The sequence below is a fragment of the Haemaphysalis longicornis genome, unplaced genomic scaffold (genome assembly GCF_048455015.1).
Source record: "Haemaphysalis longicornis isolate Haplotype H1 unplaced genomic scaffold, Haemaphysalis longicornis Haplotype H1 scaffold_1, whole genome shotgun sequence".
Lineage (NCBI taxonomy): Eukaryota > Metazoa > Arthropoda > Arachnida > Ixodida > Ixodidae > Haemaphysalis > Haemaphysalis longicornis.
Window position 1 is genome coordinate 196842391 of NW_027526203.1, and position 18440 is coordinate 196860830.

Below are 18440 nucleotides of genomic sequence, written 5' to 3' on the forward strand. Positions count from 1 at the left end.
ACGCTTACTGCACGAGCGCTGTACAACAAATAGTCACCTAAGCTGCTTGAAATGGTAAAACTAAATAAGTGTAAACTGGTTATACATTATATACCGTATATTTCCAGCAGCGGCAGCACTCGCCCGTGGCCGAGTGGTCTGCAGTGCTAGGTATTTTATTTTGAAAGTCGCAAGTTCGAATCCCCGAGGGTCCTTTTTTTTTTATATATAAGTTGATTTTTTCGTTTTCGGCCGATGCTTTCTATACTCAGTCACCATTTTTGGGCCGTAACGTGGAGTGCTCCGCGAGTGAATTCGCAGAACGCGCGCAGACTGACACTGACGCACTAGCGAGTTCTCGTTGGCGTGCTGTTGCCTAAGCACCGACTGCTTGCGGGCAGTGGGCACAGGCCAGAATAAGCAGACCCTTGGCCTGGTGCGAACACGCTTTTTACGATACAGGCATGAGTGAGGCAAGCTCCAAATATGGGGGAAAAGCGCATGGAATTTGAGTGTCTGCAGTGACGTGGAGGGCGTTCATCCACTGCGTAGGACTCAGCTAGTGGTTGCTATGATCCAAGCTGTCCGGGAGGCTTATCTCAGGCATTTTACAGCTGATAACATGGCAGAAGCGCGGTATGACAATTATTGAGATATCGAGAATGCCTATCCAACGATAACGTCGGATGTCAAGCATGTTGTTTTACAGAACCGAAACCGAAACTTGTTTGTATGTTAATCTTGGACATCGTCCAATCACGGTGCACCTCCTCCCGACGTCAGAGCCTTTAGTTGATGCGGCCGCCGCAGAGCGCGCATGGTAGTTTTTCTTCTTTTGGGCTTTATAAAATAATAACCGACTTATCAACCAGATAAACGATGAAAAGTGTGTTAATTTGAGCCAGTCTACGCAGTGCAAGCAAAAACGGGAGCTTGACAAATTGACTTCAGTGTCCCTTTAAAGCTTTCAATTCAAACTCCATAAAAATGAATGGAAGGATTACCCCACACAAAACAAACACTTCAACCTTCCAGAGTTGCAGGAACACTGCTTGCAATACAAACTGAAGTGGCCTCACAAATAAGAGTGCATCTTGATACTTTGCCCTTTGGGGAGAAGTTGGCACCAATCAAACCTAAAATTTACAACTACTCTTAACCTCTGGGTGGCAAGTGCTGCCCAGGGTGTCAGCGACACAGGGCTGGGGCGTAGTTTATAGTTTAAGTTGTGCATTCCTAAGTAAATGCCATCTCCTCAACCAATTTCTTGCTCTGTCAAGTTTGCATCACAAAAACCAGATTCCAAGAAATCCAGGAAAACAGTATGGTCAGCAACCCTCAAAGTAGGGCTTCTTTTTCATCAGCACATCAGAACTGTGTTTGTTGGCCTGCATTATGACTTAAATCAAATTCTAAGCTGCCTCTTTCCTCTGCGTTCACAACACGACCGCCACACAACAGAGACATTGTGCCAAAATACCAATTAATTTGGGACGAAACGTAGGCCTCAATGGCTCAATTCGTGCAACAATACCATCACTGCACAAGCTTGAGGTTGAACCGTAAAGAGGAATCCCATGTAACCTTGTCCACACGAGACATTTGCAAAGTGAGTAATACAGTATTTTAGCAGCGAGTTTTTTTTGGGGTGACTATTTTGGCGAGTTTCACGAGCCGTGTGGCAGTTGCCCCTCTAATGGCCCTGCAAAAGCGCCCCAGCCGGCCCCACCTGGTCCGCGTATGCCTGCCACTTGCTCTGGGACGTCTTGTAGAGGCGCGGAAGGTCGGCAGCCGAGACCAGGGGCACGTTGTTGGTGAGCAGGTACTGCAGCACCACGTTCAGCGACAGCAGTTCCTTGCCACTGTCTGGGGAGAAGCAGAGAGAGACGGCACAGTCTCGCCCCTGCTCAGCCCACACGATACCAACGCAAAGCTCCCCACACTTCACAAAATGTACTCTCCTGCCTGGCAGCCCTCGTTTGCACAATCCCCGATTGGGGAGAACCACAACAGCAGGAGCATATTTGAATACCCCAAAGGAGAACCCATCCCAACACTAAGGAAGCGCCGGAATGGGACCAAGGTTTCTCTAGCTGCAAAGTTCCTCAGACACTCGCACAGCTGGCCTGTCTAACAATGCAGCTGCACTGCTCCACCTAGGCGGCCAGTGTTAAACTGGGTTAAACTGTTTTCTTCTGAAAAAGTGGACATAAATAGCCAACTCATCAGCAGCAGCTTAAATCAGATCAAAGTCGAAATCAACGAGGAATTGCAGAGAGTTAATTTATGGTTTAAACGAAACCACCTAAATGTTAATACAGACAAAACTAAATACATGGTTTTCCACTCAAGGAAGATACAGTCCGATTCTGGTAGATTTAATTTACATTTAGAGTCTACACTGCTGCAAAGAGTAACCTTATTTAAATTTTTATTGTCATCTTTGATTCAGATATGAACTGGAAGTCTCACATAGATAAGACATGCTCGAATGTAGCGTATGGCTGCCACACGCTACTAGAAGCCTGTGAGTTTTTCAGCGCAGCCACCTTGTGTACCCTATATTTCGCATTTGTGCATATCCATCAGAGCTACTGTATAGCATTGTGGGGCAGCACATACAAAACATATTTGGAACCTCTCAGCCGCTTGCAAACGCGGGCAATAAGAATCACTACATTTTCAATTAGGACTGATACCAGTAAACCACTACTCCAGCACATGCACGTAGTTCCGCTGAACTCCATTAACGAAATAAGCATTGCAGATATATAATACACAGAATAGTAAAACACGACAACCCTGTACCACAAAGCACTTTTAAGTTACTGGCGCTCAGTACAAGAGCTGCGACTAACAATTGCTTTAACTTACCGGTTGCTAAAAATGTATACAGTTGGCGGCTAATACAATTTCATGGTCCTCTTATTTAGAATGATATACCGGCCGACATGAGAGCAGCACACAACTTTTCTGCGGCCATGAAGAGTTTTATGTTAGAGGATAGTGGTGTAGTTGTGCTTTTCTTTGTCCCTAAAAGTGCATTGTGTAATCCAGTATTTAATCCACTATTGGTATTTGCACCTGTTCAGTTTGTAACTGTTGGTACCGCTAAGTTGTGCGGTATATCTAATCATTAGTTCCGACTCTAGCAAGCCCGGCTATGGGACCAAAAATGTGTTTTTTTTTTCCAGTTTGTGTATAACATGTTGAAGGTAACAATAATAAAAAAACCCTGACTAACTTACGACACCTGACTTGCTTCAGGGCACACAAGGCTGCTATGTCTTTAGATGACAGTTGGCATAAAAAATACCCCCAGCTATACTACGAACGCTGACTCTTCCTTAAACATATGCAGCACTACATACACACAAAGCATTTTGCTCTCCCTGCACGCAAGCACAAGCTTAGCTATTTTCTTTCTTCCCCTTGGCCACGGCGCCTACGAGCAGCAGCCCACCTTCGAGCCTGCGGGCGAAGCGGGGCATGAAGTGGAAGCGGGGGCAGCCATCTTTGTCGCCGTGCGCGTGCCAGTCCAGGTCGAGCATCTCGAGCACCTCGGAGAAGAGGAAGCGCGTGAGCAGCTCGAGGCCCTCGACGGTGAAGTTCTCGGGCATCTGCTCCTCCAGGTAGAGCACAGCGTATTCAATGTTGAAGCGGATCACCCGGCAAGTGGGCAGCTTGGGCAGCGGCCAGTGGGACAGCAGCGAGAAGCCCTCAAACACAAACTCGTGCCCATCGTGCTGGATGGTCGTGGGGCACTTCATCTACACGAGGGAGGGAGGGAGAGGGAGGCGAGCAATGCCTCTTTTACTACAGTGCACCAGCAGGCCTGGGCCAGTGAGCCGAGCACTAGTCCTGCACCAGAGCACAACCCCCAACCCCCAAAAAAGAAGGCACTGCTATCTTTCCCGCTTGAAAGCTACCACAAGATTAGCCAACAGCACTAAGTACGAGCATATACGGTAAGGTACATCCTAAAGCTATCAGGAATCGTAAACCAATCCTGCTTAGTTTTGCTATGCGACGAACACTGCCAGAAAATTATTGGAACCGCCAATGCAGTGTGCTTCATTGCAGCCAACAAGATGAAATTTTGTCCAAATTTCATTCACCATTTTTCGCTTGACACTGTTTGAGGCATGCTGCTGGCTACAGCAAGGTGGGCCACATAGCACACAGTGTGGAGGCAAATGCTCGCTTCCTTTGCCTGCATGTCTGCGCACTCAACTGCCAGCTTGCACAAATACTCACCTGCATTCTTCTGAGCACAAGGCGCGACACTGCGTGAGAATTTCATCAAGCATTCCACATCAAGAAAGCAGGCACTGCTTCAGACACATCTTGATAGGCGATAAAAGTGTACGGAGTCTGCCACGAATATTCTCATTATGTGGTGCACTAATTACAACAACGAAATGAAGCATCAATGCATAGACTGCGTAAGAACTGTCAGAAGTGCGGATGCAGTTGATACACGAGGATGGCAATATCTGCGAGTGTGTGCAGAGGTAGCCAACCTTCTCTACAACTATAATACCGTATTTACTCGAATCTAGGCCGGTCTCGATTCTAGGCCGACCCCCAAAATTCAGAAGGTCAGAAAATAAAAAAAACTTACCTCGAATGTAAGCTGAATGAAAAAACTGGACTGAGACTAGAACATGCACTGCAGCGCTTGTCGTAGCATGTTCAATGCTCACTCGTCGTCGTCATCGACATCGCAGCCCTCACTGTAGCTGGCCTCTTTGTCACTGCCCTCTTCCCACAGCACACTGTCCTCACTTCCATCCAGTGCGCTCGAAATGCTGCACTTACGGAAGGCCCGCACAATTACCTTGGCCGGAATTTCATCCCATGCCGCAGCGACCCAGCTCGCCAGTTGGCTGAGTGAAGCGCGCTTGATGCGCCCGGTTGGCATCCGTTGGTGATCTTGCAGCGTCAGCCAGTCGTACCAGTCGTATTGCTTCCGCAGCCTGTCCTTGAATGGCTTGTTGATGGCCCCGTCGAGCAGTTGTAGCTGGCTCACCGTACCGCCGGGTATTACTCAATGTCCGTACCGCCCTCCAAAAGCACGGACTTAGCGGCATCTGTCAAGTGGCCGCAGTAGGAGTCCACAACCAGGAGTGACTCCTTAAACAGCAGAGCACTGGCACGTCGCTGCCAAACAGTCTTGACCCAATCTTTGACGAGGGCACCACTCATCCAACCATTCTCGTGGGCTTGCACGACGACGTTCTTAGGGAAAACTTCCCCGGCTGGAAGAGTCTTCCTCTTAAACATTATGTATGGCGGCAGCTTTTGCCCATCGGCCGTGCAACGCAACATCGTGGTGGCGCGCTGCTTCTCATAGACTGCAGTTTTGACCTGAACTTCTACTGCGCCCTTGTCATTTACGGTGTAGGCCACAGGCATGTCAAAATATACCGGGGTCTGGCCGGCAATACCGATCTGGCCCAGTTGGTACTCCTTTTCCACCCACTTCTTGATGGTGAAGTGCTGGAATGCAACCAGCTCCTCCTCGAAGTCAGGGGGCAGCTTTAGGCACACAGACGTCCACCGTCGCAGGCTGAACCTGAACCGCTTCATAAAGCGAGTGACCCAGCCCCTGCTGGCCTTGAACTGGGTCCTTGCAACGCCTCGTACGTTTGCGATCTCCCTCGCCTTCGCCTGTATCATCTCCGTCGTCACAGGCATTCCACCCTCTCTTTGCTGCTGGATAAAGTCAGTGACTTCCTTTTCCACCTCGTGGTGTCGACCTTTTTTTGGGTCCTGTGAAGGCCATTCGCTTGGCAGCGCAGCTGAAAAGTTCACTCCACTGCTTCTGCCATCGGCGCACGTTCTTCTCATCAACGCTGAATTCGCGCTGTGCTTGAAGGCTTGAAGTTTTCTCGGCCTCCAAGACTACCTTCCGCTTAAAAGACGTGGTGTAGTGGCACCGCTTGGTGGGCGCCATTGTTCCGCGAACACGGGCGCTTCTCAAGGTCACGCAGCGACGAACGCAAGCAAGCATGGAACGCTCAGAGCCGAGTTCACAACGTTCAAACAAGCAAAATGGCGCCTGCAAACCTGCAAGCTGCACGCCTATGGCCACGAGGTGGCATGGAGTGGCTAGCGGTGCCAGGAAAGCCGCATCCTCGAATCTACGCCGACCCCCGACTTTCGTAAACGACTTTTTTAAAAAAAGTATCGGCCTAGATTCGAGTAAATACAGTACCCTCCTGTTTTCACTGGGGGTTCACAGATACCCCACTATGTGGAAGAAAACTATACAATCTACGAACCAATATGCCTAAAAGTGCCACAGAAGGTTTAGCAATCAGCCTTTGAATCTATCATTAGCAGACTAACAATTGGTCTCTTTTAATTGCCTATCCATAGCTGTGTGGAGAAGTTCCTGGGCAGCCCTAAACTGCTCCGGTCATAGAAATCCTATGGGCAAATAAAATGCGGAGCTGCTTTGGAGCAGTTACAAGCAGTCCAAAAATGACAAATACAAAAGGACTAACGCTTTACAGCCCCAAAACTGAAGGGGTCAACTGTTGTGGACGCCCTTAAGTACAACCTTATCAGTGGTTGCACAGTGGCCCAGATGCGCTACTCACTGTGAAGTTTGTGTGGGGGGTGACCACGATGCGATAGTGGTGTAGCCGCCCAACGTTATTGGAGTTGGGGTCACAGTGCAGGAGTGGCTCTTCACCTGGGTAAATTCCGTGGCGAATCCCCGACCTTTGAGCTCGGGCGCTGCAGCGGCACAGGGGTCCATCGTTCATCTGCAATGAGAACCAAGGCATGCATTATTCATCTCTCTGCTTAACTAAGACCGCCACTGAAGGTGAAAGAAAAAAACATTTTCAGGACCCGATAACACCCTTTGGGTGAAACAGTATTGCTTTTACTAAACGTTTTTATTGAAGTTTAAATGTGTCATGCAGTCGCCTCCTGACACGCAAATTTTTTGGGCTATACATTTAACACCATCTTAAAATGACCCATTCAACTGCACAAACTTGGCTGATGAAAACAGAGTTCTACAGTAATGTCTGTTTTGGTTTTAAGTGACAGGTCTGAGTTAAATAAAACACTGCTGGATGAAATGTACAGAAGCTCTTACTGGAGACTTAAAAGGACACTGAAGTGAATTTGCCAAACTTTTCTTTTTGTTTGCATTGCATAGACTGGCTCATATGAACACACTTTTCGTCGTTTATCTGGTAGATAAAGCAGTACTTAATTTATAAAGCCTGAAAGAAGAAATAGTACCATGCGACATTTGCGGCGGCTGCAACAACTAACAGCAGTGACGCGCATACGAGATGCAAATGTGATTGGACGATGCCCAATATTAGAATTCAAACCAGTTTCAGTTTCGGTTCTGTGAAACAACATGCTTGGCATCTGACATTATCACTGTCTGGGTATTCTCGATATCCCAGTGTATCGGCATACTGCGCTTCTCCATGTTGTCGGCTGTAAAATGCATCAGATTAGCCTGCCAGCATGTAATTGTAACGATCACTAGCCGAAGTGTACGCAGTGGATGAATGCCCTTCACGTCACCGGAGATGCTCAAATGCGATGCGCTTTGCCTCCAACTTTGGAGCTTGCCTGGCTCGTGCCTGTATCGTAAGAGGTGTGTTTTGCACCAGGTCGAGAGTCGGCTGATTCGGGACTGTGACCGCAAACAGTCGGTGCTTATGGCAACACCACACCAACGAGAACTCGGCAGCGCGTCAGTGTCAGTCTGCACACTCTGCCAACTGGCTCGTCGAGCAATGAAGGTTGCATAGCAAATTGGTAAATTCAGACAGAAAATATTTCCCCAAAACAAATACTAAATCAACTTAAGGAAAAAAAAAAAGTGCTATCAAGGATTCAAACTTGCAAATTGCAAAACAATGCACCTAAAGCTCCAGACCACTCAGCCATAATCCAGCACTATCAAGAACGGAAATTTAAGGCGTATATTATATACAGACCTGTCAACCTAGAAATGTGAAAATTCGAGAGACTGCGGGGTGGGGGGTTTAAGGGTATGTATTTTAGTTCTTGCATATGTGGACTTGGTGGGACTAAGAGGGCCGATGTGGGATACAGGGGGTTTCACCACGCCCGTGAAAGGCCCCAACCAATATGCCCCAGAGAGGTTCGCGGCGTCCGCGAGGGGTATGCCGCGACGGGTTCGACTCACCGACAAAGGTGACGACAGGCTCCAAAGGGACAGATCGAACCAGGAGGTTTATTGGCCGAAAGGTACAGCGCATAATGAACGCCAAGGCAGGGTTAAGAACTACACGGTACCGACACGCACCTCAAGGCTCCGCCCGAACAGGCGGCTATTGCCAAGGTTGCACGAGGGTTGCTCGCGAGGTACGAATAAGCCTACCCCGTGCACCCGACCAGGGTCAAAAGCAGGCCCCAGCCGAGCGGGGCGGCGGCGGCGAAGAGGGGACGGGCAGCGCCCCCGTTCTCCGTCTCCTCCAGTCTCCCCTCTGAGAGCAAGAGGCCCAAGAGACCAAAAGAGCAGCACAGTGCACGCGCCGCCCTTATAAAGGCGTGGAGGAAAGGAGACAGACTCCTGGGCGAGGAGGAGCAACAGCGGCGGCTGGACGGTTAGTGCCCGCTGGCGCGTCGGCCCGCGAGATGACATCACGTAAACAGGAAAGCGCGCTCATTTGAAGGCCACGCTCGCAAGAAGAGGAAAAGGGGATTAAAGGATCCCCACACATCATGAAAAACTCTACTTCTGGTTATCGAAGTGGAGAGTGCCAAACTTCTTTACTTGTGAAGAGACCTGGCAGTCACGGACTGCGCAAGCTTCAAAAACTTGTCAGGATATATCTGCTCAAAAGAATGTCCGGTTTGGTGACACTTTACCGTAAGGAGGTCGCAGACGGTCTTCTTGGAAAGCTACGACCGAAATTCGGTTCTCGTCTTCTTAACCATGCCAGAGTACTTTAATGATCTGAAGGACTCTCATGGTGCTAAAGGTCCTTCCACATTCAGCATTGCTGCGTGGAATTGCGAGTAGCTGCAGCATCATCTTTGCATTCTACCAAACTTCACTTCCCCATCAACACTAGTTGCGTCTTGGCTATTTCCATTTTTGGCAATCTCGTTAGACTTCGTCCTGCACATCTTACTACGGCAACTAGAATATGCTTAATGGTGCTCTATGGTACGGATACAATGAACTATAAATATGGTTGTGAGGAGTGCTCTTCCACAACTCCGCAACTGTCGCAGCATAAAATACTAATGTGCGCGCATGATTAAAAAGTGACCTACCTCTTTGCTGGGGCAGCCACTTTTCGGGAGATTCGAGATAGCATTCGTACAATCAAGAGATGTGGCCGAAATTCGGAAGTCTCCCAGACAATTCGGAAGAGTTGGCAGGTGTGTATAGAGCATGTTTACATTGTTATGTAGTTTTAGCATTCCAAGAAGCTTAGATGACTATTTCTTGAATAACACTCGTGCAGTAAGCACCCCCCAAATTCCCACAAGTATCTCATCTCTAGCAACTGCATTCCTTAGGCAGAAAAGCAATCGCAAATGTGTGATCATGCTGCTGACCACTGCGCTAGTGCACCCAGCACAAAAAGTGTTTCCTGCCCCTTGATTTTATGCTGTACAATAAAAGTTTCGGTTAATTTTAATTCCTTAGTACCTATATTAACTTCACTGACTCTTCTCTTACCTTTATTGGCCTCAGATTTGTCTGCTAGCGTACCAGTCAGCGAAGAGTCACATGGCCGCTTGTGTGGAGCTATTTGGACTTAGTGCTTGATAAATTCTACAAACTAACAAACTCATATCTGAAAACTTGTGGTCACCGACCAAAGGTTTATTAAAAAGGCAAGAAAAACGTTATGGCATCCGTACGAAAGCCTTGTTAACTTAAAAAACATCTTTCTTGCCTTTAAAAAAACAAAATCATCTTCCTTGCCTTTTTAATAAACCTTTGGTCGGTGACCACAAGTTAACTATGAACCTCTTACCCAACCAGATGAGATTTAGTCAAACCTCGGATTTCATAAACTAACAAACTACCGTATTTACTCGCGTAATCCTCGCACTCGCGTAATCCTCGCACCCCTAATGTGAGCCACCAAAACTTGGATTTCTTGGTTCCTCGCATAATTCTCGCACCCCCAACTTTGCAGCGGCAAAAGTTGCCTGCTCGCGAAACCCACATGGTGCACGCGCTCTCCAAAGCGCGCCCTCCCCCGCTGCCTCTCCGTTCGCCGGAGAGCGCTGTGTATCCAAGGCCATCCAGGCGCCCTAACAACCTGCATGGCTACTCCCTAACAGGCGCCCTAACACGCTACTCACACTGTCCTTGAGCCGGTTTCGCGTGCGCGCAACTAGACGGTGTTCGTGCAGCCCGCTGTCGTGTCGTCGTGTCGCCGTCGTGGTCCCGCCGTTGAGCGGCAGCAGTCAGTGAGTCACTCGCGTCAGTGGTGGATAGCTCGCTGCCATTTTGAGAACTTTTTTGATCTCTTTGTTTTGTGCTTGGCGCCGCTTCGCCATGGGGAAGAACGCCAGCTACACTGCCGCTTTCAAATTGAAAGCGATAGAGTACGCGATCGAACACGGCAACCGTGCCGCAGGCAGGCACTTCGGCGTCACCGACTTCAACGTGCGTTACTGGAGTAGGGCACGCACATGACGACGACGAGATAGGGCGCGCGCCAGAAAGCAAAGGCGGCAATTTCATGATCGCTGATCAACGGGAGACTGTTTACGTTGTAAATAATAAAATAAAAAGAAATAGCTGCTGTTGGCAACACTGAGCTTACATATACAAAAAATGACCGCTACATTTAGCGGGACTGGCAGAAGGCAAATTGGCAACACTGTGCACCGGATTTTTTTTTTTCCCCACGTAATTCTCGCACCCCAACTTTGCATTGACTTTTTCGAAAAAAAAAAAGTGCGAGGATTATGCGAGTAAATACGGTAAAGGCACATTCTTTCAGGCACAAATCGTGTCGTGGCTTAGTTTCAAATGAGCGCACGAACTGGTACGATCTGCCGGCCGAATAAACGCTAGGCCAACTGATTCTGTTGGAGGGTCGGTGAGCCGTGCAGTGGCACAGTTAAGCTAAACCATCTCGATTGAGCGTCATATGAAACTTCATAGGAAATTGGCAAGGAGGATGCAGAGAGGAGGACAGCCCTTTCGAATTGATTTTTCTACCAAATAAAGTCGCGTAAACAAAGCAAGAGCAGTCAAAACATGGCCTAGAGACCCCAGACTACAATTTGCGCAAGTAATCCCACAATGCTTACAAATAACTTCAGTGTCCCTTTAAAATTAGCCACTGAAAGTGAAAGAAAATAAAAATTTGAGCACCCAAGAACACGCTTTGCGTGAAACAGCATTGTTTTTCACTAAATGCTTTTGTTGAAGCTGAAATGTGTCATGCAGTCGCCTCCTCGCACGCAAATTTCTTTGGCTACATTTCGTACTGACGCAAAAATGACCTGTTCAGCTGCGCAAACTTAGATGCTGAAAACAGAGTTGTAAGGCAATGTTTGTTTTAGTTTTAATTGAGAGGTCCAAGCTAAATAAAACACTGCTGGATGAAATGTAGAAGAGCTCTTACTGGAGACAGTGACAACATTTAAAACAAAAAACCCCACAGCAGTGTCTCATTCTGCTCATGACAGAAATGCCAGGTAACATGGATTAGTATAGAAGGGCGGCTATGTGTCCACAAGAACAAAAAGCAACACCTTGTGCGGCAATCTGAAGAGAGCTTTTCTTGAGTTTAGGCTACAAACTCCACATAATAGTAGCTCCTGCTCCAATGTGAGTATTGTTTTAGTTTTTTTGCTGATATGGCATCTTATAAGTGATGCCTATGGCATGGATGTTTAGGCATTTGCGCCTGTAAAAGCTGTGGGAATCGCAGAGCCTCATTTCTCGCAGCAAGCTGCAGAAGCAAGCAAGCTGCAAGAAGCAAGCTGCAGAAGCAAGCCTCCCCATCACTGGACTGATTTAATGCCTCTCCGTCACTTGACTGGTTTAAACAGAGTTCCGGGACGAGTCCTGAGTGGACAATGGAAGGGCTCTTGGACGCGAGCCCTTGACACGAGCCAATGTCGGTATGTTTGCTCCCCTTTGTCGGCCCCTCACGCAGTTCTCCCGGCCTGGCCAGTTGGTCATGCTGGTAATTTAACGACACTCCCAGCTTAGAAGTCTATTGGAGGTTCCCATGTTTATTGAAGGCTCTAATAAACGTTGGCGTTGGCAATTTCTGTGTTGCATGTGTTCCTGGCTGTTCTCTGCCACGGTGCCAGTTGGCTGTCATGTGGTGCAGTTCAATGGAGCTCGAGAGTGAGCTAGATCACCGAAAGAACTTCCAATCCTTACAATACGTACAAATGCCCGAATGCAGCTGCCTGGGTTTTGTCAGCCACGTCCACATTTTTCACACGTAACTTGCGTTTTTGGCACATTTCACGCCATCTTGTAGTAACAATGAACACTCTTTGTGCACCTCCCGCACTCGTGTCGGACAACTGCGCTTGCACTGAGGTGCTCACCTCACCAGGGTCGTTGTACCACAGTTCCTGGTGCAGCCGGTACGGGTGCTTCCTTTTCACCTCGAGCTCCTCCATGGCGTTGTCCTCATCCGACTCCGACTCGCTGCTCGAGGAATCGCTTGTACCAGGGTTGGCAACTGCGAAGGGGAATATGGGGCAACAAGTTCGTTTTTTGACACTTCAAATTCGGGTTCTTTGCGCCGAAGCTACACCTCGGCTATGAGGCTCACCGCAGTGCAGGGCCGCCTGGCCACCTTAGGCCACCTGGGGATCTTTAACGTGCGCCAAAATCTCAACACCCAAGGATTTAGTTCTGTGCTTCTATTGGACAAATGGCTACCATGGGCAGGAATTGAACTCGAAAACTTGTGTTCAGTAGCCCAACACTTTAGCCACTCGCCAACTTAGTGGGTAGCAATCCGACCTTTGATTTTCCAATAATTTTTTAGAAATCTAAAGCAAATTGCTAGGGTATTTTGTTGCACACGTGAAAAGTTTGTGCTTTATAACCCTTGGCCTAACTGTAACCTTAACTGCTGATGATTAAAGGCAAACACATTATCCTATTCACCTGTGATTACTCCGTATCCTCAAGAATGAGCAATTAGCAAAGTACAGACCCTGTCCTCCTATGCTTTATAGTATAGTTTAAATGAGCCAGTGGGTCGCATGTTCATTCTCTCTTTTCCTAATTATACGGCTTATTTGAGTGAAGTTTGCGCTAAAAGTGGTGTCAGTGTTACCAAACGAAGCAGTCTTTCGAATGAACCAAACTTGGATTTTGTCTTCATGGCCCCTTTAATGGAATGCCCCCCCTTACAGTAGCCTACCATGGGACTTCTTACAGTATTCTAAGTGAGACGCAAAGCGTTGTGCAGTATATATAGTACTCAAAAATAAACTTGGCTTTATTTGAAGGCAGGAAAGATATAACCCCAGTGAGAGTGAGCAGGCAAGTACGTGCAATCATTTCTTTTTTTTTTTTTATGTGCCATAATTGTTACACTAACGTCAGCCTGACCTTACTCGCAGCAGGCTACGGAGCTAGCACTTGTCTGCTGCTAGACTGTGAGGGAAGTGGCCAGGCACACCCCTCCAATGGACACTCACTGCGGTGCGAGTTGGGGTTGCACAGGCGGCTCTTGCGCGGGGGCGGGTTGTAAGGCTCCTGCTGGCTCTTGACGGCGGCGCTGCGCTCCACCAGCTCCTGTCGGAACCTGTCCTGCAGGGCGTGCAGCTTGGCTGTCCCTGTCACCAGCCCTGACACCTGGCGGAAGGAGAGAGCACGAGCGATGCCCAAACGGCTGTCAGTGAAGCCCTGCCACAGCTGCCACCACTAGTCCTAGCACTTGGGCTCACCACTATAGTACTAGTTATGCATCACACATTGATGTGTTGCGCGAAACAATGGCAGCCACGAGAGTGCTCGTAGTTGTCAGCTGTACACCAGGAGAGGGAGAGAGTAGAGTCCGAGGCAAGGTCAGTTTTCAGCGTCAGATAGTGATGCATTTTCACTAAAACTCACATTCCTGAAACAGGGGAAGAACTTTGCCAGCACTAATCCATTCAGCCCACTGTAGCATTCCCATTCCCCAAAAACCTCCACAAAAGGAGTTCACTGACACTGCACCTGAGTTTCCTCCTACGGTGCAAGGCATTTTCTTGTTGCAGTACATGGTGTGACAGCAGTGCATTGGGTGAAAAACTTCTTTCAGCAGTAACTACTTCAAACAATGTTTGCTTTATTTTCATTTAATTTGAAAGACACCTGCAACGCTTCCTTTACAGGTACTTTTCGGGCCCTACGTCTATTCGTCGTGTCGTTCAGATACAGACGCAAAAAGAATTATCAGGATCGGTGCGCAAATAAGAAAGTTATTCAACGTCGACACCAGAAGTGGCGTAGTCAGCGAATGTCACAAAGCGGGCGGCAGATTCAATGTTTTCAGTCCGTCTCGAGCGTCTCGACGTTTGGGGACTTGCTTTCTCATTGGGAAGTGCCATTCCATTCACCGAAAAACAATCACACCTTTTTCTTTTCTTTAGCAGCAATCAGCTGCCATGAGACATTCAACCAAGCTATTTTTGTTGCAAAGCTGTTACCAAAGACAACTGCAATTTTACAGTGGTGCATTCCTTGGCCTGTGTCAGGGAGATCGCAACTTTGCGATACCTTTTCATGAGTTAAACGAGGGAGGTCTGATTTAATTTCTTGTAGTATTAGCACGACGGAGCGCATCTGCAAGATCAGTTCCCGATGAACAAACGTTACCACAACCAAATTTTTTTAAAAACAACAAAACTACACGCACACATAGATACTTGCTGATGCCCAGGGATTGCATGCCAAGTTCTCAAACCTTCCTGCGTTCCTGAATGGCAAAGTGGTTAATGCACCAGATTTTGCTTTCGAAGGACGGTAGTTCCACCCCTGCCAAGGCTGTTTTTTTTTTTTTTTTTTTTTTTCGTTTGAACATTTTGCAAGTTCTTGTTTTAAAACCAATGTATGCGACTGTTTCTGGCCCTCCTGTGAATCCACAAGTGGAGTTCACATCAAGCTTCAGTAGCAAGGCAGCACACACACTTCACACTTTGAATCACTCCGGGCATTCTTCACAGGTAAGTCTTGTTATGAAAAGCCACCTTGTTAACAAAAATAGCTTGAGAAAAGTTCAAAACACACATCAATACAGCGACAGGCTGGTGACTTCGGCAGTCTCCACTTTGTACTTGTCAACACTGTATTGGCGCAGTTGTCGCATTGCCGCCGAACGACGCCATCAAGAAGTGCAGAAACAAGCTTCCCCGGTCAGACAACGTTCGCACGAGTATATGCACTATACATTGCACGAGTATATACAGTATCCAACGTGGTGGAATCAGTGGTGCCCCACCCTGGTAAGGACCCCGAATACCTTCTCATCACGCTGGTAGTACAGTTCGGCAGGGCTGCTGCGAATCCAGCGTGCTGGCTCCAAGAGATAGTCCTCCTCCTCTCCTTCCTCGGCCTCAGCCTCGGGCTCCGGGTTAGAAGAGAGCTCATCATCAGATTGGTCAACACTGCAAGAACAGGGAGTTCAGCTTCAGCACATCCCCTACTCACGAACAAGCTCCCTACAGTATTGCTGCTGGCGCATGGCACCACAGACAACACTGTGCACCATTTCTTGGGCCTCCATTGGCTGAGTGTTGATAATTCTGTCAAAGCAATGCTCCAGTGTGGTGAGTTAGCTGCACTGGGTGCGAGTAACGGCTGGGTAAAGGCCATCGACTCCTGCTGATGACCCTGAGCTCAACGCCTTAAGATGCTGCTAGTGGGATGGCCATTTAGCGGAGACACTGACAAGCTTTGATGCCATCATTTTATTAATCAGTACGATCGTTCTAATGATCCTCTCAGCTGAAGGGCACCAGAGTACACACTTACGCTAAAAACACCCATGACCTTGAGCTGCCTCCTTCATAGCCTTCTTTTCTTTCTTCTTTTATTTCGTTCAATTGCCTTGGGTGACACGGCAAAAGGCAAAACCATGCCTGACTGAGCCATGCCAGCAGTAACACACCGAACGGTACAGTTGCTTACAATTTCCATGCAAAACAAAAGCAATTGTAAATAACTGCAGAACAGAAATAACATGTATCACATCAGGTGGACAATAACAATTTTTGTGTACATGACCTTGTGTAACACATAAAATTTGAGTTGGAATTTTGCGTATATGAACTAATGTTAATGCAAAATAACAAACACACATGTGAAGTCCATATAAAAAATAGAACTCTGCTATATGTGGTCAAACATTTCAACTTTGAGCTGCCCTTTTTTCAAGGAGCATACGTTTTATAAGCATTTTAAAAGTTTTCATTCGTACAAAACTGTTTAAATGTTATATTATAATTGGGCTTTCATTTAGCAAGTCAGGTATTTGAGATGTGTATCTCTGGGTACCATAAGTTGTTCAGGGGGTGCGGTTTCTCGATTACATTTCCTCTCAGTTCGTAACAGGTGCTTTCTGTGCGGTAGTTAGTTTCGAACAATGCTTTATCTGTCCTATGCTGGCAGAAAATTTCTAGACTTAGTTTGTATTTCTATGAAGATTGAACATCGAACACTTCATATGTTAAAGTATGGCCCTACACTTTCAGTTCTATGCAGGTTGGCAATAGCATGTATTCCCCTTTTTTCCAGGTTTAAAATGTTATTTAAATTTGAGCTGTCGTCGACCAAACTAAAAAACATTAACTTATACATGAGTGGATGTTTAAGTGCCTACCAGCAGTCATCAAGCGTGTGTCACGTTTGATGACTGCTGGTAGGCAATATCTTGACTTATTTAGGATGCCATCTTCACGACAAACATCTACTCTAGGTGTGTGCTTCTCGTCGCAGCGCCAGCAGCGTTGTCCTTCCTTGACTTGGCCTTTCTTGTGCATCGTTCCGGACGCCACACTGCTGCTTGCCTTGTTTACTTCCGTCTGTTCTCCTTTGATGCTCTGCTGCTGACGAACCGCACCCTCTGCGCAGACCGCCAGGTCGTAGGCTCGGGAGAAGGTCAAGTCTTTTTCGGCGAAGAGCCGCTGTTAGAGCTGTTCGTCGCGAAGGCCGCAAACGAATCTATCACATAACATGGCTTCCAGCGGGAGCAGCGTCGGGTTCGTAACCGGAGCCCCCCCGCGAACCGGCGATGGCGCCCCTGTAATGGCGGCGGCTTCCTCTCGCTCCACTGCAGCCGGCGTCAAGGTCACCGAAGGAAAAGTTCCGAAGTTGCAGCTAGCGGAGAGCTTGCGTAAAGCTGCCAGTCACTCACTGATTCTCCGTGCAGTTGATCTCGCCGCTGGAACATCGCCTGGGAGTACACTTCCGACGGCCGCGGATTGAAGTGCGCCTGAAGCGCAGCCACAATGTCGGCGTAGTCGACTTGGTCCAGCGTGAGAGGTTGCAGTAGCGCACAGACAGTCTCGTACGTTTGCGCGCCGCACAGCGTGAGAAGGTGTGCACGTTTCTTCACTGCGTCCCTGACGTCGTTAGCTTAAAAATAGAACTGTAGACGCCCGTACCATGAAGTCCATGACGCAACGTTGCCGCCGAATTCTTTAATGCGGCCGGCGTAGTCCGTCGTACGCGCTGCCATTCTCACTTCTTGAGTAGTTTCTGCCGCTGTGGGTGCTCCGCCTCGTCGCCAATGTTACAAGACTCGTGACGCACTGCCATAACACAAAGAAGGTCGTTTATTGAGAACTAGCCGGGACGTGTCTGGTGTCGTCCATGCTTTGGCACGCACTGCTGCTCTCGGCCCGCGCAATCTACGTCACGTGAGTGACTGTTAAGGGGAGACGTGGGTCTTGAAATGAACTTTTTTATTAATTGGTCTGTGATAATGAAAATCACTGTGCATATGTGTTTTGACTTCCTCATTTCAAATATGTAATTACGTTTCAAGTGGCATAATTATTTTTTGAGTTATAAAGAAAACACTGGAGCCTAATTATGTAATTTCTTACGGGCCTTGGAACTTTTTATTCAATTTTTTAAAAAATAAATGGTATGGATGTGAAGCTGAAGACCTTCCATGCATGCTGAAGCTATTTATATTCCTGTAAAGATAGTTAATTGGATAGAATTAGTCTAATTATGCCAAGTACAGTTTTCAGAAAACTTAATGAGCTCATATTATTACTCATAACATTTATTTGGGGCAAAATGAGCCAATTAAAATAGCATCAGCATGCAGTTTATTTTATCCCGAATTCAACGGTATAACACTTGTAGAAATCCTTTGAAAAAAACTACCTCAAAACCACTGTAAGGCTAGGCACATATGCAAAAAAAGGGAAGCTGAGAAAATCGCAGTTGAAGTTTTACTACAAGTGACAGATTTATCTATTGAGCATATGAAAAAAAG

At 47.5% G+C, this 18440-nt stretch overlaps 1 protein-coding gene across 3 annotated transcripts in view; it reads right to left on the bottom strand.

The window, feature by feature from the left end:
* LOC144140936 (ribonuclease 3-like) overlaps positions 1–18440 on the bottom strand; it is an 85220-nt gene that overhangs the window by 47118 nt on the left and 19662 nt on the right. For 2 of the 3 annotated variants that reach the window (XM_077672439.1, XM_077672433.1), the window contains 6 exons: positions 15453–15597; positions 13648–13804; positions 12538–12674; positions 6588–6755; positions 3443–3749; positions 1709–1845 (listed from right to left, as the gene is read on the bottom strand). In XM_077672439.1, coding sequence (XP_077528565.1) covers positions 1709–1845; positions 3443–3749; positions 6588–6755; positions 12538–12674; positions 13648–13804; positions 15453–15597 — 1051 coding nt within the window. The remainder of the gene's footprint in view (positions 1–1708; positions 1846–3442; positions 3750–6587; positions 6756–12537; positions 12675–13647; positions 13805–15452; positions 15598–18440) is intronic. The other variant, XM_077672444.1, reaches the window with a different exon arrangement.